The following is a 23193-nucleotide window of genomic DNA, read 5'->3' as shown; positions in this document are numbered from 1 at the left end:
TTCTATCATCATTTACTCAACATCTTGTTGTTCCAGACGTTAAATGTGATATGATTGCAGAGGTTAAATATTTCAGAAAGGTTTGTGTAAATCTGAGTGCACATATTTGTAACATGCTTACAGTATACTCTGAAACTTGTACCAGTAGCCTTCTAATTTTCCAAATGTTAATTTCTATTCTGTTCTATTAAAAGAAAAACTAGAAAAAAGTAGAGCCTGAGCACAGAACCAGTAGACAACTAATTAAGGACAATTAAAATAAATTCTGAAAGTGAAATGTAAAATGATTCATTTTAGCAGAGGTTAAATATTTCAGACAGTTTTATTTAAATTCGAGGAATGTAAACACAAAAAGTAGTTGTTAACAGCCTCAGTCACCATTCACTTTCACTGTATGAAAAAAAAAAGATACAGTTAAAGTGAATGATGACTGAGGCTGTCAGTCCCTAACATTCCACCTAACAATTCCCTTTGTGTTCCATGAAAGAAAGAAAGTCAGATTGGCTTGGAACAGCATGAGGTTAAGTAAATGATGACAGAATTATAATTTTTGGTTGAACCACCCTTCAACCCACTACACCGTTTACTGCGGAATCACCAAAGCGATGCGATTGCAAAGATAAAACACTATCAATCAGGTACAACACAACTGACCCTTGTAAACTTTGAAGTGGTTGTAAGTTTGCTGAAGGACTAGCTTGTATTTTCCCTATATCCATGCCTGTATGTATTCCTGATTCTGGAGACTAGAGACCTTTCAGACAGTCTGCGAATCAGGCCCAGGTCATGGGCTTCCCAGCCACAGAGGCAATCAAATGCTTAATGGGAAAGTAAGTGGGAGGAAACTTACACGCAGCGATCAGGTGAAGCAAAGGATAGGTTTGCAGTTAAAGATCAAAGCCTGAAAAAACAAAGGCTGATATCAAACAGACACTAGAAACTCGGCAGCAAAAACCTACAGTTCCTCTGATAATACTTAGATCTATAAATGTTTGTTGCATATATTTATTTATTTTAAGATTATTTGCTGCAGTAATAAGTTGGCCCCTAACAAGCACTTTTGGGAGATGGTTTCTTTGACTGTTCTTTATTTTACCGCACCATTGCACAGCAAGCCTAGGGATTTAGGAGACTATTAGAGAGGAGGATTTTTTTTATGGATTTGTAGCTAATGAATGATATGCATGTGATTTCCTTTCTTCTTGTGTTATTTTTATGGCTAAGTGAGAAGTGTGGAGAGGCACTGGAGAATTAGGCACATTTTCAAGGTTTTTATGGGTTTAACCCACCATTTGCCTCCCTGCATAAGACCCCATATGGGCCAGTTTTACTCCTTATTCATACAACAGTTTATACATTCATTATTTCGACTTGTACAGGGCAGCAAACTATATAAATTATTCATTCAAAGCCTATTACTGTTTTTAAAGTATTTTTCCAGGCAGGAGATTATTTTTGCTTATATGAAAACATTTTTAAACAACAATTTAAAGACAATAGCTTACCATGGGGAAAAGTAACTGAAAGTATACTCATAGAAATGTAAACAGGAAAATCGTGTGTGTGTGTGTGTGTGTGTGTGTGTGTGTTCAAGGAAAAATGAGAGTTTTCATCAGTGTTAAAGGGGTTCACACCCCAAAAAATAAAAATTCTGTCATAATTTACTCACCATCATGTTGTTCCAAACCTGTATGACTTTCTGGCTTCCGTGGAACACAAAAGGAGATGGTAGGCAGAATGTTAGCCTCAGCCACCATTCACTTTCATTGTATAAAAAAAAAAAAAAGCAATGAAATTGAATGCTGACTGAGGCTAACATTCTGCCAAGCATTCCATGATCCACGAAAGAAAGAGAGTCGGATTTGGAACCACTAAAACTGTTTGGCTTGATGGTGAAAAAGCAGTTAATGTCATTAGCAGAGTTGTACTCTATATCACTATAGACTAGGATTAGCATATTGTTAAGGTACATTGTTTGTTTCTTTCTTCTCAAGAGAAATTTGGGAGTGTAAGTGTACATAACATGCATTTGTTTCTACAGGGCTGGGTTTTGGAAGCAATTCCCAAGACACAAGCAGAGGCACTATGTCTACAAGAAGCAGGCATTACCCCAGATCATGTTGGTTAGTGACATGTTGTCCAAACACTTTGCTTTACATAGCTGAAAAACAAGAGAGTTGAAATTAGGACTCGATAATGAGACTGGCCAAATGTCTTACTCGCTATCAGTCCCCAGAGAATGTGTCAAACTCTAGCACCTCTTTTAACTCTTTCCTTACAGTGATGCTGGAAGCTCCTGATGTCGTTTTGATTGAAAGAAGCTTGGGCAAGAAGATAGACCCTGTCACAGCAGGTAAAGTCTGTATGATCATTACACTTTCCTTAGTTCAAAGAGTGAGACTGTGAGACAGGCAGGCAACATGCACTTTTGTTAGAATGTATTTCATTATCTGTGGACCTTGACAGCACTCAACCTGTTTGCTGAATCCCAATCGGGCCCCTTGTCCTCAGGGTTTTGGAAAGCCCAACTGTAATGAAGAAAAGCCAGTGCTCCCCACAGATTTACTGTATGATTGTGTGGATGCACCATTTCCACATAATTGCCATTTTCCCTTTTGTTTATTTATGATTGCTGTTTATTTTTAGGTACATTGACTGTCAAAATAAATGCTATAACGGATGTTTTTTTATAATATACTTGACATACATTCTGTTACAATAGTGCAGTGGTTCTCAACTGGTTTTGCTTCAGGACCCAGATTTTATATTGGACATCAAGTGGTGAAAAATACCAAAATTATTTAGCATACAAAAGTAAACAAACGTGTCTTTAAAATCAAATATTGAAAAGTAAATAATATAAAATAATAATAATAATCTCTGCAGAAAATAATTCACTGCACAAAATACATTGTGGTCAGAACAATCCACGTTTATCCTTGTTACAAGATAACCCATGTTACCGATACCAAAGCAGAAAATCACTATTGTCAGTTAGCCATGGTTAATTTCATCCATTAGTGAAAGTGTAACAGGGCAGTTACTGAAATTAAGTGAGTAGTATTCAGCTGGTCCTGATATACTTACATGGCAGCCCCCATGAGGGGACCCTCTCCATGTAGAACAAAACAGCTTTTATAAGCTTACTGATAAGTCTGAAGTCTTTATCTCATGTTAGTACTCATGATTTTATACATATGTTTTAAAATCACTAGATATCTCTTAAGGAGTAAAACTTTTTTCATGAAGAAAATTAAAATTAAAGTGCACCTTTAAAGGGATGGTTCACCCAAAAATGAAAATTCTCTCATCATTTACTCACCCTCATGCCATCCCCGATGTGTATGATTTTCTTTTTTCTGCAGAACACAAACGAAGATTTTTAGAAGAATATTTCAGCTCTGTAGGTCCTCACAATGCAAGTGAATGGTGACCAGAACTCAGAAGGTCCAAAAAGGACATAAAGGCAGCATCAAAGTAATCCAAATGACTCAAGTGGTTAAATACATGTCTTCAGAAGAAATATGATAGGTGTGGGTGAGAAACAGATCAATATATAAAGTCCTTTTTTCTATAAATCTCCATCTTTGATTAGCCCCAACCAGTAGATGGCTGAATGTGAAAGAGAAAGTCAATTCCACACCAGAATGTAGAAGTGAAAGTGTAGATTTACAGTAAAAAAAGACTTAAATATTTAACTGTTTCTCACCTACACCTATGATATCTCTTCTGAAAACATGGATTTAATAACTTGAATCATATGGATTACTTTTATGCTTCACAATTCACTTGCATTGTTTGCACTTGACCTACAGAGCAGAAATATTCTTTTAAAATCTTCGTTTGACATACACATCTGGGATGGCTTGAGGGTGAGTAAATGATGAGAGAATTTTCATTTTTGAGTGAACTATACCTTAAATGGATAATGTCATACTGGACATACAGTGCATATATTGGAGTATCATGTTTTCTTTCCATGTTTCAGATGTGTATCATGTGACCTTTATGTGGCCTGAAAGTGCAGAGGTTGCTAAGCGTTTAGAAAGTCCAAAGACACTAATGTCAGTGGAACTGATAGCTAAAAAGCTGCAGGAGTACCACACAGAAGCCCATTCTCTGAAGCGCATCTACCACGGCTGCCTGAAGACCATCAATGCTGACCAGCCCCACATAGATGTTTTCTCACAAGGTAAAATCCTTGTACGCTCTGGTTCCAATGCTTACCACCTGCATTTTCCACTTAATTAGTGTTTACAGATATTCTTGTCAAGCCACATATTATGACTGGCTTTGGATTAGGTAGAATTTTATCTTACATGGGATTTCCCATACATTTGTAAATACTATCAACTGTGTCAAATTAAACTAATTTGTTGATATTAGCTTATTTTTTTTACACATGTTTTTTAAACATTAATTCTTAAGTTCAGTCAAGTTGAACTTGAAGTTACTGTTATTTCCACAAGAATTCCTATAGTCCACTTTACTTGAGCTAAGTAAGTATGTACTTTTTATTAGGCAACTGGTTTGCATGATTTTTTTAAAGGAATAGTTCACCTACAAATGAAACATCTCATAATTTACTCACCCTCGTGTCACCCAGATGTGTACGACTTTCTTTCTTCTGCAGAACACAAAGAAAGTTATTTAGAAGAATATCTCAGCTCTGTAGGTCCATACAAAGCAGTGAATGGTGACCAAAATTCGAAGCTTCAAAATGCACATAAAGGTGGCGTAAAGGTAATCCATAAGACTCCAGTGGTTTAATCCATGTCTTCTGAAGAGATCCAATTGATTTTGGATGAGAACAGACCAAAATATAACTCCTTTTTCACTATAAATCATCACATCAGTAGTGTCCTTGGCGATCATGATTTCAAGCTCAATTACATTTCTTAGCCCCATCTAGCGCTCTCCACATGCATCAAGCACTAAGAAGTGCAATCAAGCTTAAAATCATGATCGTCCCTAGAGACTGCATTGACATGATGTACAGTCAAAAAGGAGTTTTGGTCTGTTCTCACCCAAAACCAATTCAGAAGACATAAATTAAACTAGTGGAGTCTTGTGGATTACTTTAATGCTGTTTGTATGTGCTTTTTGGTGCTTCAAAGTTTTTGGTTCTCATTCACTTGTGTTGTATGGACCTACAGAGCTGAGATATTCTTCTAAAAATGTTCTTTTGTGTTTTACAGAAGAAAGAAAGTCATACATCTGGGTAAATGATGAGAGAATTTTCATTTTTGGGTGAACTATTCCTTTAAGGTCAGCTACTTAGATTTCACAATATTGGGTGCTATGCTATGAATTGAAAACCTTGGGCATATCTATAAAAAATGTCTTGCGATGGTACAGGTTAGGTTCAGATAGGTCACAAAATTCCATTTAGACTTTTCCAAACATTCCTTCTAATTTAATTTACTCATCTCTTTGCACCACTGACAATTATGTTGAACTAAGATCTACTACCCCTATTGTTTGGAGGTCAGTAGTGCAGCAGCTGCATTCAGAGGCCGTGATTGAACTGCTTGTCAGGCACTCTGCCAGTTGAGGAGGTTGCCTCAGGCGGCTCTGCAGGCACAGACTATCCCATGAGAATCTGGGCAGGGATGAGCGATCTTCACCAATTACATTAAGGGCCTCTGAATACAACCTGTCGAAATATTATACCACTCAACTTGACAAAATAATTCTGTCACTTTCCTTCCTTTAGTTGTGAGATAAGGATAAAGCTGAGTGGTGAATATTTAAACACTCTTTTGCATACATCACTTTGACTGTAGCTTTAGGCAGGTTTGAAGTATTTTGTGAAATTCATATCACAGTTTTTTATTTTAATACAGATGCATATTTATCATAGGAATGAATGTCCATGGAACTGATATCCAGTCATTCAAGATTACTGATAGCATTTTTAGAGATGTCATAAAATCCAACCTCTGTCTTTCGCTACTTTATCACTATTTATATAAAAGTATTTTGCCAGCTGCTTTTTTCCTCTTCAAATTTAGATTATTTACACTGTTATTTCCTCTCCCATAGCAGCAAAGGTTCTCTTTCTCAATGAAATTGGGCTTATCTGCTGGGAAATTAAGGAACATTTAGTCTCATGACACATTAGTATTAACATCAAAATGCTTTGTTGAGTACCTATTAAGAAAACAACTCTGTAGCATAATGGCTTTGTGCTGTGGGCTTCATTTATACATTGTAAATTGTAGATTTAGCACAGCATGCCACTATGCCTTAAATCTTTGTTTACCCGCACCTGTTTTTCTTGATAAATATAAATGGAGGACATTAAATAAATATTTGCAAAAAACTCTGCTATAAAACATTCATAAACCCAGACTGAGGAGCAAAGAGCAATAAGGCTGTCATGTTAAATCGTGATTAGCATTAATTCAGCATGCGGTTTGATTGTAACATCACTAGTTTCCCCTGACTTAGCCTTTTAGAACATTAACATGTTTTGCATATTAAGCATTTATCATGTTGTTGTATAACAATTAGCAGTGTAAAGGGTTGGATGAGAGGGACTCATTAGTTATGATTAGGTTGTTGTTAATCATCCTGCATTAGAAAGGAGGCCCAGCACAGGTTCCAGACAAACAGCATTGTTGTGAGTGAGACCCAACTGCAAACAGATGGCTTCGTTGTGGATGTCACACTACAAGCAAATGCCCCTGTGGACATGAAAGGAAGACTCTAATGATTAATTAATCAAGTGGCTTTATATTCAGTTAGTGATAATCTCTGTTTATGATGTGAGCTTTAAGAGGAGGCTGTCACTAGCCTTGCAAATGCGCTCTATTACCTTACTCCATTAAACATTCAATAGAGTATATCTGTGTCTGTGTTGTGTACTGTCACTGAACAATTACCATAGGCTTAGAGAAAATTATATTTCAACTGGAAATATATGTTTCTTTAAACATTTGACACACATTTTACACTAAGAGTGGAAGTGAACATTTTTACATACAGAGTTGGGTGTAATTGGATTTTCAAAGTAATTAGTTACTGTAATCTAATTACTTTTAGGAACAGTGTGATGCATGACATTTTAAATTATTGTAATCAAATCACAGTTACTGACTTTCAATTAAAGTAATTACTTTTAAGTACAATACTTGGGTTACAAATATTTCTAAAAAAATATTATTTATGCGAAAAACAATCCAAATGTGAATTCATATGTTCATATGTACGTCTGTTTGCGTTTCTGTGACAGCTGAAGAGTGTTCAACAATGAACAAGGAGAAAACAGACATACTTTTGAATTTGTTGAAAAAACAAAAATTTGTGAGAAGTGTTTTAGAAAGTAACTTAAAATTAAAGTAATTACGGTAGTAATGTGTTACTTTTCCAATTAAGTAATCAATAATGTAATCTGATTATAATTTTTAGAGAAGTAGTTAGTAATTTTAATGGATTACTTTTTTAGTAACTTACCTAACACTGGTTACATATAATATGGATGTTTCCATTTATTTCATATGTAACATAACATATGGTTATGTTGTATCTATACTACAGCTCTAAACTACGTTCTTTCTCGACATCGCTCTGCCTCGCCCTACACTCCCAGAATTCTTCTGTTTGGAAACCCAGGTTCAGGGAAGAGTCTTCAGGCCAAACTAATTGCTCAGAAATATGGTGTTGTCAATAGTAAGTTCCTCAATTGTAAACCTACTGTTAATTCTTGTTTGTCACTATTTCTGATAAAGCAAAAAGACAATGTCCATCAGCTGTCAACATTGCAAGGTTATACAATTTCAAAGTTAAATTATATATTGTTTATTTAAAACTGAAAAAGTTACTTTCCTCTGTTCTGTCCCAAATCTTTCTGTCATTGTAGTTTGTTGTGGTGAGCTTCTGAAGGCTGTGTCAGCTGATGAGAGCCATATGGGGGAGCTCATTAAACCCTACCTGGAGTCAGAACAGCAAGGTATGCCTCCTCAACGCCACTATACCTACTGCCAAATGGGTCAATCACACAGAACAAGTGAAACCTCAGCCTGTAAGCTGACTGTGGAGTTCTGTTTCCTGCTTTTGACCAAATAATTGGACCCCCTATAGCCAGCATTGTCTAGTCAGTAAACATGTTACTAAACACGATGTGTTATATTGAGATCAAAATTGGTTTCAGGTAATTGTAGTCTGAATAATTATGTAATTAATTTAAAGCTGAAGTGTGTAACTCTTTATATTAAAATACTTTCTCTTATCCCAGCTTAATGCAGAGACAACTATAAGGAAACCATTTGTAGGTTGATTGCCCCCAAAGGTGCAAAACTGTTGCTCTGTGGCACTGTCAAATCATGTCTTTGTGTGTTTGAGCATCCCGAACAGCCCGATACAGCAGCATTGACTCAATCAATGGCGTGATATTGTGACAGGGCCATCTGTTTATTGACTATTGGTAGACAGGGAAGTGTTCTGGAAACTTGTTTGAATCCAATCATTATTTTTGCAATTCGGTTTGATGACGCTATTTTAGAAATGACACACTTTAGCTGTAATTCTGCAAACATGTCTGGATTCTGTAACTGACCAAGTGAGTCTATACAAAATAAAAGTACTTGCTGCCCTCCTCCCTATAGCTTTCATCTTTACTGCAAAACAACCTTTACTTTGATGGTCTGAATACACCAGAAATGCTCTTTTTATCTTTACTCCCTATGACCATTCATTCATTCTCATCATTGTTATTCTCTTACTGTCTCACACCCTCTGTGTCTGCCCAACACCTCTCTGTTCTGAATCCCTCAGAGACCATAAGCAAATACATATAGTCCCGCCCCTCAGAGAATGCATTCAGCCACTGGGACTGCCAATCACTGCCTTTATCACAGCTCTGGCCTGAGCCACTTGCCTTGAGCAAGTTTTCATTAATTTAATAAAGATTCTCAAGGGATGCAAAGCATAGAATGTAAGCGTGCATGTGTCTTTTTGTTTTCACTTTTTACACTTTGTTCATAGAGATAGTAGAGAGAAGATTAGAAATGATAGGGAGAAGAATTGCATCACCAGCATGAGCACCGCAGCTCAACATGTCATAACTCATTCATGTTCAAAAAGATAGTTAACCCAAAAGGAATATTATGTAATCAATTACTCACCCTCATGTTGTTCCAAACCTGTATGACTTTCTTCTACACTGTAAACCCTAAAGTTGTACTGGAAATGTCAAGTTGTCTTAAGTATAACTTGAAATGTCAAGTTTTGTGCTCATAACTCAAATAAATTAATTGAACTTATTTATCTTCAAAAAAATATATAGACTTAAGAATTTAAGTGTCATTAACTCAAACTTTTGAGTACAGAATTGAGGCTATGGGAAACCCACAATTGTTTGCTGCTTGAATTATTTATGTTTCCTTGGTCAGAGGGAACATATGGGACCATTTAATTATTTGTTATTAATACATTCAGATGTTTTAGCACTTTTGTTCCATTATGTTGTTTTGTTGCAAATAGTTGTGTGATGTCACCACTAGGGTGATCTGTGTCCCCTTTGGTCAAGTTGGACCCATTTAACACTGTATCAGTTCTCCTTGTGCATTTACAGCTGTAGTGCAGGTATATATGCATTTCTGTTGAGAATAAAGTTTATTTAATGACTGATCTAGAATCAGTTATCATCTTTATTTGAGCTGTGCTATTGTTTGATCTAAAATTGAATTAATTGAATACAAATTATTAACAATAGTTGAAACCACAATATTTAAATAGTTAAATGTCTACTTGCATCTAGTTAACTCACCTTAAATAGTTAAATTCACTCTACTTGAACACCAAGTTAATTGAACTTAAATACTCAAGTTTTTGGAGACCCCATAACTCAATGGAATTGAGTTAAATTAACTTATTAGGGTTTTCAGTGCATGGAACACAAAAGCAGATGTTAAACAGTTTGTTAGTCTTAGTTACCATTCACTTTCATTGTATTCTTTCCCCCATACATTATAAGTGAACCTTGACTGTGACAGTCATTCTGCCTAACATCTTTTGTGTTACACAGAAGAAAAGAAGTCAAAGTTTGGAACAACATGAGGGACTTAATTTATATTAAAAAAAAATGTTTTACTGCACTTAAAGCTTAGGTAACACTTAATGATGACTTATTGAAAATGGCAATGGCATATTACATTATATTATGCTTACCAGATCTTTAGTTAATGCACATTCAGGTATGTTCAAATGTCATGAAACTTTGATCCATATCTTTCTTATATATTCATATTTGAAAGCACACAAATTTTGATATCTAAAACATCATATAGTGTTTGTTAATGATTTATTAATGAAAGTTATAAAGTGTTACTAAATCTTACTGGATCTCTTTATATATGAGATGCTGTAAAGATGAAAGCTATTATGGCTCATATAGAAGACTTAATTATTTGAGTGGACTCAACTGAACTTGGGTTTACTTGGGGTTTATATGATCCATCCATGTCCATTCCACATTTACACACTCTTTGCCAACATGTTTTTCAGATCTGTCAAATATGTTTAGTATCTTTTTAGCTCTAGCTGTGTTTGTCACATGCAACATATGTTCATAAATTCATGCTGCATGTTTGTTGAAATAGCAATGTGTGCATACGAAATGCTATGTAAATGTTTTGTTAGCTCGTATTCCATTGCCTTGTTTAACAGGGCTGTGGTATCCAGGGAGATAAATTTTGTGCCATCTAAAAACCTCTCCCTCTCTCTCTTCCCCCTCATCCCCTCCTTACCTCTCTCCCTCTTTCTTAGTGACAGTGAGGTTTTGAGGCAGAGCACTTGCCTAAATAATTTACGAGTTGATTAATGCCCTCACAGGGGTATAATTAGGCGATGGAGAGATTGTGGCTAGTGTAACCGGTACAGTGCTTTGGGGATTTGGGAAGTCGGATTATTAAGCAAACCAAAAACTACTCTTATGAGAAGTGAAGGAGGAGAGGAAGGAAAGAAGAGGAACCCTCTCCAGGCTGCCTGATGTTTGAAGCAGGGCTGCAGAGATATGCAGGAGGCTGTGTGCGTTTGATGTGGAAATTGGACAGTTTGAAACCGTCGACTTTAATTTTTCACCAGCTGGGGGGACCCCCCTGGGTGCCAGCATGCTTTCCTTAAAGAATTCTGTTCTATTTTTTCCTTCTCCCTCATTATTTGTTTGTCCTCCGCTGCTCTCGTTATCTTCCACTTTCCCTCAGCATTACGAGCGCCACCTTCATCTCTTGCACTTTCTATTGGTTTTAAGAGGTGCCATCATCCCCTTAAACAATTCAATCATGTTGCCTGCCATGCAGCTGCAGACTGCTTTTGTACTCTGAAAGGGACCTGTGAAATATCTTCAAAGGACAAAATGTACATACATGAATTTAAATGACACTATGCTTGCTAATTATTTATCACCTCACATCTGAATAAAGCCCCTTGATTTGATACAGATGCAAACAAAAGGCATGTCCTTGATAATACTGGTTGATGGTGAGATCACTGATTTTTTTGCATGGAGATTGTTTTTTTTTTCTTCTGTTATTCTTAATGCATCTCTTTTAATTCAATCCTCTTGATGGTGAGCTCCATTGTCCTTAGCTGATCACAATGCTCTTGTGTAGGTACATCCCCTGCACCTCTGTTTAAACGAAACATTAACTTTGTTTTCTGTCTCTTCTTATGTTTTCTTATCAGATCAAATTGGACTGTTAATTTTTTTATTCGGCTGAATTACTTGAATGTCTGTTGAAACACTTAGGAGCGCATTCTATATCTAAATGTGCCATATCTCAAAAAGTTATCCTATTGTTTTTCTTTTTTATAAAGTGCTCTTTTTCCTTAGTATCTGGAATGAAGTAAACAAATGAAAGAGACCTTTCTCTGGTCCGTTAGATCTGTAACACTGTGATCTGACATCCTGCAGGGAGGAACATATACAGTATTTCAAATAAAATGCAAAGCAGGTGTGTTTGTGTGTGCGTCTCACAGGATAATCCCTACTGAATGCCATGTTTATGATATATAGGACCAATGTCATTCAAAGGACAATGCAAGTTGAGTCTGAGGAGTCTGAACCTCTTGCATCAACATTTTTGAGATTCTCAAAGTTTGACTTAATGAGATTCCTCTTCTACTCTTCTCATTGTTGTACTTCTATCATGTAATTAGGAAAATGCACAACAAATATATATATATATATATAGAAGATAACTGAATAGTCTCGCTGTATTTATGTATGTTTTAATCGTTACAGTGCCTTGCAGTATATTGCTGCAGATCCTGACGGAGAGACTGAGCAGGATGGACTGCACCACTCTGGGCTGGGTGCTCCATGGCTTTCCTCAAGATGTGGAGCAGGCGGAGAAACTCCATGAGTCCTGCTTTATACCAAACAGGTAATCACCAGTAACTCTATAAACAGAGAGTGCTGTTTAAAAGAAATACTGCCAGTTAAATACAAGTTAAGCTCTATCAACAGCATGCTGACTACCAAAGAAAATAATTTAGACACGTATCTCAGTTAGTAAACTCAAACAGAAAATTGTGTTGATTGTTATGCACTTACAGTGAAAGTTTATAGAGCAAGCGTTGCCACAGCCTGCTGCAGATGACTATTAACTTCTAAAATCTGCAAGTTAACTGCCACACCATGACTTTGCGATAGGAATATGACTGCACAGGGAACTTGTCATATTGGTTTATATATTAATTTCTATTGTCCATTTCTGTATTTTCCCAATCCCAACCAATGGATATCCATTGCATTCTCATTGTATTCATCGACTGGACAAACACTGTAGGAGTGTCACGGTGATAGATTTAGAGATGTAAACAACAGAAATGTGTAGAAGGAAAACAAATCTGAAAAAGTGCAATATATGAACTGCATTATCAGTCAGGTTAATATGTGTGATTTATGTCTCCTCAGTTATCCTTAATAGTGAGTGTAACCGTAAGGCTCAGATTGCCCTCTCAGATTACTCTTAACTCAGCTGCCCTAAGGGATCCGATAGCACAGATTATACAACCTGTCTTCTGTGTGTGTCCCCTCATCAGAGTGCTCACATTAAGGTTAGGTCATCAGTGAAAATAACCTTGTCCTAATTCTGTCTCCTTTGATAGATAGATCTGTGATGTGTTCCTAGATTTAAATTAGGATAACAAGAACATTACCATTCTCATCAGCTTGAATTCTCTTGGACCTGTTTTAGATTATTGCACCCTGTCTTGCTGTTTTTCTCTTTATGATTTCTCTCTTTGATCTGATTGAACCATTTTATGTACCCTCTTAAAAGATTAGTTCATCCAAAAATGAAAATGTTGTTGTCATTTACTCACCTTCATGTCATTCCAAACCCCTATGGTTTTCTTCGATGGAACACGAGAGATTTTGAAGAAAGTTGATGCAACTCTTTTTTCCATACAATGAAAGTGAATGGTGACTGAGACTGTCAGTCCCTAACATTCTTCCTGATATCTCCTTTTGTGTTTCAAAGAAGTCAGATGGGTTTGGAATAACATGAGGGTGAATAAATGATGACAGAATGTTCATTTTTGTGTAAACTATCCTTTTAAGATTTGATTACAGATGTCAACAATCAGCTATGGTGTCTGTTTCCCTCTCCGCTTCTGCATAGCAAGTCCTTATTTCCTCCATTTACAGCCCTTGTTGTTTGGGCTAATGGCAGGAGCCCTCATTTACATAGCATTAGCGTAATTGATTCGAAGGCCTGTAGTTAGTCTGGCCCTGAAACAATGGGGAGATAATGTTTCCGATGGGCCGATGATGGCCCGATGGCGGCGCTGTATCTGACAGCTTTATTAATTAACAGCTCTCTGGTAACCAGGGCTTTAGTGTGGATGAATAAGTCAGGTTCTTCTGGAACAGTGCCAGGGCATGGGCATTTAATAGGTGTCACTGGCAGAAGGGAGAGGGGACAGAGTGCAGCACTGTTGGCATACTGGCTAGATTGGAGGGATCTCTTTACCCATTTCCTGAAAGGGCTCCATTAACAGAGCTCATTTGAGTCAGTGCCTGTGTAAAGTGCCAAGACAATGTTCTTCTTGTGGTACCAGAGTTTTTAGCTTGTATTTGCAATCCTAGGATCAGATACTTTGGGTTGGCAAAACTGTGGTAAAGTGCTTTAATACTCAGTGTTTAGTCATACAGAACCAATGAAATAAAAATTGGAGTTATTACCATTAGCCGATTTTCACCATCAGACCAAATGGTTCTAAGCACAGTGAGGAACGGTTCCAGTAGCATTTCCACTTGAGCATGGCTCGGCATGGCACAATTACAAACCGTTCTCAGCACAGATTTCTTGGCACGTTGCTTAATTGTGCTCAACCGTGCTGGTGGAATGGCTTTAGTACATGGCAACTCATGATTGTCAATTTTCCAACAACAAGGTAACTCAATTGTTTATAGATATCTGGCAAAGTTTACTATGGTGAGGTTAAGAAAATGTAATAAAGAAGGGTCATGTGACGCCATGCAAGAAGCAGACGTGTGAGTGACAAGCTCTGCGCACTTTGCTAAATTTTTTATTATTTTCATGTTATAATCTGGTGAAATTTGATACACCCAGTTACACATTTGCTCTTTGAGGCAAAACAAGGCAAAGAAGTCAAAATCCTCGGGCTCTGGAGACATTAAAAGACACTTATATGTTCAGGATGAAAGCCCCGACAGGCCTACAGACCGGGGACTCGATTTGGATGGCGTGGCAGGAGAGGTGATCCAGCGTCAGTTGTCCAACATGTCGGTGATGCTGACGAAGGTTCTTGCTGACTTGGAGGATCTCGCTGTAATACGTCGAACGATTACGGCGATGGAAATAAAATTCTCGGAGTTAGTTACAAGAGTGACTGATGTTGAGAGACGAATCGATTGTCTGGAGTCTTCGGAGAGGGAAATAATCGCTAATCTGCCCGCGACCAAAGTTGATTTGGAACATCTCCTTGAAAAGCTTGAAGATCTTAAGAATTTTCGTTTGAATTGTTGGAATTCCTGAGCATGAGGAGGGCAGAGATATGGTGAAATTCCTAGATGAGCTTTTCCCGTGTCTGCTCGACATAACAGGCCATAAACTGGAAATCGAGCGAGCTCACAGATTTGCTGAGGGAGAAAGGCCCTGATCAATCCTGGCCAAATTTCTGAGATCATCTGATAAAGATCTTGTGTTGCACCAGGCGAGGTGCAAAGGGAAGCTTTCTTGGAAGAACCATAATATTTTCTTGTTCCCGGACTTTGCGAGTTCGACAAGAGAGAAACGCGATCGGTTCAAGGAATGTAAGAAACTCTTACATCAGCGAAAGATCACTTTTGCTCTGATGTTTCCGGCCAAACTGAGAATAGAAACGAAGGACGGTTGCAAAGTATTTACATGTCCCAATCAGGCAATGTCTTTTATAGAATCAATGGGTGAGTAAACCATTGGGTGTTTCTCATGTGAGTGGGTCGACTCGCTGTACTCACTCTGGCTTTTGAGGAAGCTGGGCGTAATTTTGGTTTCTTTTTTCTTTTTGCGTTGGCTCTGCCGAGCGGCTGGAGTTTGTTTTGTGAATAACACTTTTCCTTAAAGAAACTTTTGCATTGACGAAATATTACTTTTGTCATTAAAGTTCCCGGCCAGTTTGAGAGTGGATACTACGGATGACCATAAAATATCTACATGCTCACACAAAGGATGTCTTTTATAAAGTTGACGGATTGTGAAAGTTATGGTATATACTTTTATGCGGCCTCTGAGTGACCATCTGGGGAACCGGGATGCCGGTTTTGTTTCTTTTTGTATTGGTTCCGCCTAGCGGCTGGAGCTTGTTCTATTGAATAACACTCCTTTGGAACAGATGTGGATTAATCTGTTCGTTCTTCATGCTTATTCCTCCTGCTGGCTGGAGTTTGTTTTGTTGAGTATTTTTACGGGACATTGGAATGATTACGTCATCCACTGAACTCATAACAGCTGGCTCACTGAACATTCGTTTGTCTGTCTGAGGAATCTGAACGGTTTTATATCAGCTGGAATTTGTTTTGTGGAAGATCACACCTTTGAGACAGTTCTGTGAATGAATCTACATGTCATTTGTATTCATTCTTCCTATTGGCTGGGGTTTATTTTACAAAGTATTTTCTGTTATGTAATTTTGCCTCACAAATTTGTGAGGCAGAATTGAGCAATCCGATGGCAAAGTTGTCGTGGGGGCTCATGGGCGTTCATGGACCTTTTGAGTTTAGAGGGATTGTCGCAGGTTGGCGCTTTCGTGCACGGGGTTAATGCGCACTTTTTTCTTTTTTCTGTTTGTTTTGTTCGGGGGGGAAGTTCGGGGTTTTTGATTGTTTCACTAATGGGGAATATGGTCTGTATAATTTTGTTTTTGACACACAATTTATTTTTTCTACTATATCAAAATGTCAAATGTTAATGAGTGTACTATCTCTCTACACATGGAATGTAAATGGGTTGGGGCACCCCATAAAAAGGAAGGTTATGACTTAAACGTAAGAAATATGATATAGTGTTTCTTCAAGAAACACATTTCTCCCCGCAGGAAGCTGAAAAATTTGGGAAGAAATGGGGTGGACATGTTTTCTTTAGTGCTGGCTCAAGTAAGAGCAAGGGAGTCAATATATTGATTAATAAACATCTACCATTCAAATGTCTCAAACAGACTAAAGATAAATTAGGCAGAGTCATTATTGTTTTAACTGAAATTCAAAGGCAAAGGTTGATTTTGGCTAATATTTACACATCTAACACTGATGATCAGGGCTTTTTTATAGATCTTTAAGGGATGCTGCAAACCGCTGGCACCCCTCATGATATAATATTTGTTTTGGTTATTCAGGGCAAGACAGTCATACTTTGAGTTGGGGGACAAAGCAGGAAAACTTTTGGCTAGATATATAAAGCAGAGAGAGTCTTTTTCTACCAATCCCTCAGTGAAATCTGCAGGAGGTGAAATATTTACCTCGGCCACTGATATTAATAATGCTTTTAAAGAATTCTACTTTGATTTCTATAGTTCCACGTCTTTGTCTACTGATGAAGATATTAGGAACTTTGTGGAACCATTAGATCTTCCTAAACTGACGACTGAGCAAAAAAATTCTCTTGATTCTGAGATAACCTTGGAGGAGCTTGATGAGGTAATTAAGGCCTTGCCTATAGGTAAGGCTCCGGGGCCTGATGGCTTTTCCTCTGAGTTTTTCAAATCTTATGCTACAGAACTGTGGTGATTGCTGCTTTTGGGAAGGGTCATGTGGCATCAGTGTATTACTCCCTGCTAATTCAGAGTCTGGGGGACGGAACTTTGAATTCTCTCAAAAAATTATGGGAGAAAGATCTAAACTTGCCATTGGAGGAGGGGGTGTGGCTAGGATCCTGAAAAATGTCAAGTCTGCATCTAGAGATGCAAGGGTTCGCCTGATGCAATTTAAGATTTTACATTGATTTTATTGGACCCCCTCCAGATTGTATAGGCTTGGTCTTAAAGACACACCCACCTGCTGGCAATGTCAATCAGAGGTTGGAGACATAACTCATGTCTTTTGGGGGTGTGTTGAGATCCAGGAGTTCTGGTTGAAAGTTCAGGGTCTTATATGTGATGTATTGGGCACTTGGCTTTCACTTTGCCCCAGACTCTGTATTTTTGGCGATGGGGTGGTCATCAATGTTGAGAATCGGCACATAAAGATTTTGGGCCTAACGAGCGTCATGATCGCCAGACAGGTTATTTTAAGGGTTTGGAGGTCAGTTGGAGCGCCCTCATTTCATGAGTGGTGCTCAGAGATGGGGAGGGTGGTGGCCTTTGAGGAAGGGATGTATAGAAGGCTGGTAAATCTGGGGTTATTTGATAGGAAATGGGGCAGATATTTGGCCTTTTTGGAAGGCTTTCGGGGAGGGGTAGTGGAGAGGGATCTCTAGTTTTAAATATGTGTGTGCAATTTGATAGTTTTTTGAAAATATGCTTTTTATTTATTTATTTGTGTGTGCGCGTGTTGTGTTTTTTTTGTTTTTTTTCAAATATTTATGACCACTGGGGTGAGTGTTTGTGTCAGGTGGGGGTGTTCGGGGGGAAAGGTTTAATTGTACATAATTTGATTCTGCATTTTCTGTGATGTTTGTTTAATTTGTTGAATGGAATCAATAAAAAATTTTAATATCAGAAAGAAAATTTTATATAAACAAATAAAGTAGATTTTGCCTACTGTATCTTCATGATTTTATGATGATGGTTTAACTAGTACATTTTTAATAACAATCAGGTAAGAAGATTATGCTAGCTAGCTCATTAAAACGCAAATAATATATCATTAGATTACTAGTATAATATTTTGTCAATAAATTTCCCTTTTAGCTATTCTGGGAACTTCTATCTTTCTGTGTGCTTGTGTCATGCACAACCCCTCAGCAAATAATGGTAAACCTCTCACTGTTTTCACTGTTTTCTCTTTGTTTTCCATTTTGCGAATGGGTCATGTCTTTCCTGTGCTTTAGCAGAGTAAAAACCAGGGGGAAAAACTGAAATATGTGTTCATCCTCCATAGCACACTCACTCCAATGTTTACCTCTCACACTGTCACCAACTGACGCATTTGTTACGTTCATTCAAGCACAACGGGGGGAAAATGCAACCGTGCCAACTGGCCTGGATCAGCAAGGAACGGTTTCTCAATGAGAACTGTTCAGCCCAATGGGGTAGCTTTTGACATCATCTATATGCTAGTTTACTCCCAAAAGTAAAAAAAAAAAAATTATTATTTTAACAGATTATAATTTACAGTCTTTCTCTTCTGGGAATACGGACCAAAAATATTGATGACTCATCCTGCACTATACCGATTTTTGCCCAATCAAATGCTCTTTAGAATGAGAATGTCCCTCCCCCTAACACTACCTGCAACCATCTAGCAATACATTCATGCAAAGACATGGGTGTGATGTAACAAAAGCCTATTGATTATAAAAAATTAAAACAAAAGGTGCGGTCATACTACACTTCGCGATCCATTCACTCACATTCAAACACATCAGAACCCTGGAGACCAGAAGTGCAATCTCATGTGAAGAAATTTTGCATTCTGCTGCAGACAAAAGTTCAAGTTTGGGGAACTCTGACCTGTGAATGCGGATGACAAGAAGACGTGTGATCAACAGAACATCGAAACATCACACACTGACCTCAATACAAGAAATACATATTTCAAAGCTAAAAATATTATTATATAACAAATTATTTGTTATATGTAATATATTATTTATTAAACCATATCCTCTCTGTTGCACTGTCCAAAATAATTTTGCATGCTTAAAGTGTAGTGTGAACACCCCTTAAGCCCTTTGATATGCCCCACCCAAACTTCCTGTTTCAATAGGAAATATGTCAACACCGGACAGAAAACTGCACTCATCAATTAATTTCATTAGGTCTTTAAGAGCTTTATCCCAAAAAAAAAAAAAAAAAAAAGGATAACATTTTTCTTTTTTTAAATTATGCTTTTGTAGACAGCTTATGTTTTGGACTTTGGCTTTGTGTGGTTGAAATGCAGTATATTTGCAGTAATGACCGATAGCTGCAAGTGATCCAGAGTAATGACTGTCATTTCCAGTCAGTGCTCCATCTATTGTTATGTAAAGGAAGTTACCTGATCCATGAAAGAAGATGAGAGAGGGAGAAAAGGAAAAAGGACGCTCACTGATGAACCTCGCTCATCAGATAATTGAGGATGCCTTTGCTCTGGTTTCTCTCATGGTGCAAGTGTCTGGTCCTCTTTCAAAAAGCTGATCAGTCACAGTTTGCCCTGAACTCAATGAGAAGGCAATCAAAAATGACTGAAATGCCTGTCCCATTGTCATGTATAAACCACAGATCATTATTATGAATGAGAGAGCATCACAAAATGCCCCTAAAGACCCATGTCCAAACCCCTCTTGTATGATCATTGTCTGACTATATTCCAGGTCATTGTTACTTCTACTGTTTCACTGGTCTCACTCCCACCTCCTCCTACCAGTCTTTAACTACTCTCCAGTTTGGCTAGTCATCAGCCTCTTACAGCCTTGACACGCTCACAAACAATCAGAGTCTTTGGAAGCTCTGAAATATGCATAGCTACCCGTGACAGGTAGATAAAGAGCAATTAGCCATGTAATCTAAGAATTTGGCCCAATTGCCTGCTCTCGTCTCTCTCTTACTCTCTCTCTCTCACTCTGTCAGCCCCTGCTTTCCACCTGCAGCGTGCTCTTGCTTTATATTAGTTAGATGTATTTCATATGTCCGCTCCCCATCAAATCAAGCAACACTTTTTCTGATTGGCTTATTAATTATACAGCAGGGGCAGCATTACAATTTAATCAGTGGTAAACATTGCTGGGGCTACCTGTAAAGAATCTTTCCCTCATTAATTTCTTAATTTGGAGAGATAGAAAGGGAGGCAGCGCAGTGAGAGATCGGATGGATCGAGGCCTTCTTGGATCACCTCAGCTGAGTGAGTAAACTAAAGAACAATAGGGTCAAAGGTGACCATCTACTTATACCATATACTAGTGGAAGAAAATACACACACACACACACACACACACACACGGCAGGGTATAGCAATACTTGTCTCCTGTGCAGTTTGGGATCATTTGTTAGCAGCTGAGGACTGTCAAGCTCTTGTTATCTGCCTTGTTTTAGTCAGTCATTTGTTAGAGGATCCCAAGCTGTCATGTATAAAACATCTAATGTAAATCAGTGCATCTTGGGGGGGGGGGGGGGAGTATTGCAAGCCGAATGCAAGCCCACACCCTCCCATACTCCAGCCGCAGACACAATGCACCATCCTTGCACTCCTCCACATTTATAAATATTTCATGAGGAAGCATAAATATTAATTCTAATAGCTTTGCGGAGTAGTTAGTATTTCTTTTTTAAGACAAATATTCATAAAAAATTGAGTGAAGCCTTTTTCTAAAATAATTAAGCCTACACACACACACACACATATTATCATGCTTCTTAAACACATCAAATATCTTGCCTTTTCAGTCCAGGGTATTAGTCAGTTAAGGCACCATGTCTCCTTTGTCCATTTCAGAGGGCCCAGTGGTTCACAGTGGTACTGAGAGCCAGGAGCACAAAGACATTTAAATATTTTATCAAAAGCACCGGCTCAGATCTCTCTCTCCCATTTTTCCTTCCTTTTGTCACCTCTTATGTGAAGCAGAAGGCTTCATATTTGACAATTTCTGTTGATCTTTCTCCACTGCTGAAGTGATCCAAATCACACCTTGCTACAATCTCTGCTTGCATAAAAAGTTTGTAGAGCATTTATAACCTCTTTTTCTCTGGAGGCTCAGATGAAATCAGTTGGGATGAGACTGGCATTTGAACCCCCCACCTGACCACACCATTAGGCCCACTTTGTGTCTGGACAATATCAAAACAGAATGACCCCTGGGTAGAGACCCCAACATTCCTCTGTTGAAGTCCTGGCTCTTTCCCAGGAGAGTATCCCTGTTTTCCATTATTTTCTTCATTTATTTAGTTCTACTACCAACGCATTATGATTATTCCTTGCTGAACACTAGATTTTGTCTACATATAATGGAACAATGGATTGATATGGTTTTCGCATGACCTCCTATGATTTCCTGAGGCTCTGTGACAATTGTGGGGGTTTTGTCTTTCATGGTAGTTGAATGATGAAGCTTTTGTTAGATTTGATTAGCCTTTATTAGACCATGATGCCTTTTGCTTCTTTGGCATGTAATTTTTTTTAAACAGCTGTATATATGACTTATTTTAGGTGATTTGAGGGGCTCAAAGGTATCAGTTCAGACTTCTTTATGATATTTGCCTTTATAACCTCTAGGGTCTTTTTTCTGGAGATGACTGATGACATTGCAGTTGAGAGGGTAACACTGAAGGGTGTGGATCCTGTGACTGGAGAATGGTGAGGAATAACCTAACACATACGCACAATTCTTTCTGTAAATGCTTTTTTTATGGAGGCCATTTACAGTATATGCTTGTGTACTTCTAAACTTTTACAAAAGTCACTTTTAGCAGATTTAAAGCACTTTTTGCAGTTTTTCTCTTCCAGGTAAAAGGGCCAAAAAATATTGATGACTCATATTGGGCTACACAGATTTCCAATCAAATGCTCTTTAGAATGAGAATGCCCTTCCCCCTGCAACCAGTCAGCAAGTAGCAAATCATGGTTTATAGCTAAGATGTTATTAAAGCATACTGGCTATTTAAACCTATTTACTATTTAAAAAGAAAAAGGCACGAGCCCTTCAATATGTCCCATTCTTCGTGTTTAGGAAATTTAGGGACATGAAAGTAACATATTTATTCAAAAAATGCATTAAGACTTCCAGCTAAAATACAGTTGTAGGCATGGCCTATCATTTAGGGCATGTTCTCTGACACGTCGAGAGGTGGTACTCATTTGGGGCATTGTGAGTTTGCATAATTTCCCGATCCAATTCCTGTCCTCCTCTCCATATTATTTCCTGTACTCTTTCTACTGTGACTGTCAATAAAAGCTGCAAAAAAGGCAACATTTAAAAAAAATATATTTTAGTTCATAATGGTTCCAATTAATCATTTGAATGTTGCATTTGAACTTTGCAGGTACCATAGTCTGTATAAGCCTGCACCCAGTTCAGAAGTGCAGGCCCGGCTTCGGTTTAACCCACATGATTCAGAGGCTCAGCTGCTAAAGAGGCTTAAGGAGTACTGGTTCCATGCAGTGGGCCTACGGGCCTTTTACCCACAGGCAGTGAACATCAATGCTGACCAGGACCCACACACAGTGTTTGAGTCACTTGAGAGTCGAATAGTGGGTCGACTGCCCAAAGTACTGTCTAACAAAGAAACAAATGTGGGCTGATGAGCCATCCCTGATTAAACATTGTTAAACATACACATACTGTAGATCAGTCTTTATACAATGCAATATCTAGATCTTCCCATTGTAATTTTCTTGTTATCCCACCTTGTTCATTTCATAAGTCTGATACTTAATAAATTGCTTATGAATTTGACATTGGTTGTCCTTTTGTGGTCTTCATTTTGACATTTATGATATTGTCTCCATCCTCCGATTGGCATCGCCAGCTGGTGACCAAGCCTATACAATCTAGAGGGGGTCCAATAAAATCTATGTGAAATCTTGAATTGCATAAGGTGCACCCTTGC

General features: G+C 37.9%; 1 protein-coding gene across 1 annotated transcript in view; it reads left to right on the top strand.

Annotated features, from left to right (window-relative positions):
- The window catches only part of LOC127439665 (adenylate kinase 8-like), a 28790-nt gene extending 5808 nt beyond the window's left edge, over positions 1-22982 (top strand). Inside the window, exons 6-13 of the mRNA XM_051695906.1 lie at positions 2042-2123; positions 2282-2353; positions 3989-4192; positions 7543-7674; positions 7865-7954; positions 12248-12389; positions 21860-21940; positions 22627-22982. Coding sequence (XP_051551866.1) covers positions 2042-2123; positions 2282-2353; positions 3989-4192; positions 7543-7674; positions 7865-7954; positions 12248-12389; positions 21860-21940; positions 22627-22885 — 1062 coding nt within the window. The 3' untranslated portion in view covers positions 22886-22982. The remainder of the gene's footprint in view (positions 1-2041; positions 2124-2281; positions 2354-3988; positions 4193-7542; positions 7675-7864; positions 7955-12247; positions 12390-21859; positions 21941-22626) is intronic.
- Positions 22983-23193: the final 211 nt, after the last annotated feature.

This window comes from Myxocyprinus asiaticus, chromosome 4, assembly GCF_019703515.2.
Source record: "Myxocyprinus asiaticus isolate MX2 ecotype Aquarium Trade chromosome 4, UBuf_Myxa_2, whole genome shotgun sequence".
In the NCBI taxonomy this organism is placed as follows: Eukaryota; Metazoa; Chordata; class Actinopteri; order Cypriniformes; family Catostomidae; genus Myxocyprinus; species Myxocyprinus asiaticus.
The sequence above is the reverse complement of the archived record's forward strand: the minus strand, read 5'-3'. Positions and strand labels throughout refer to the sequence as shown.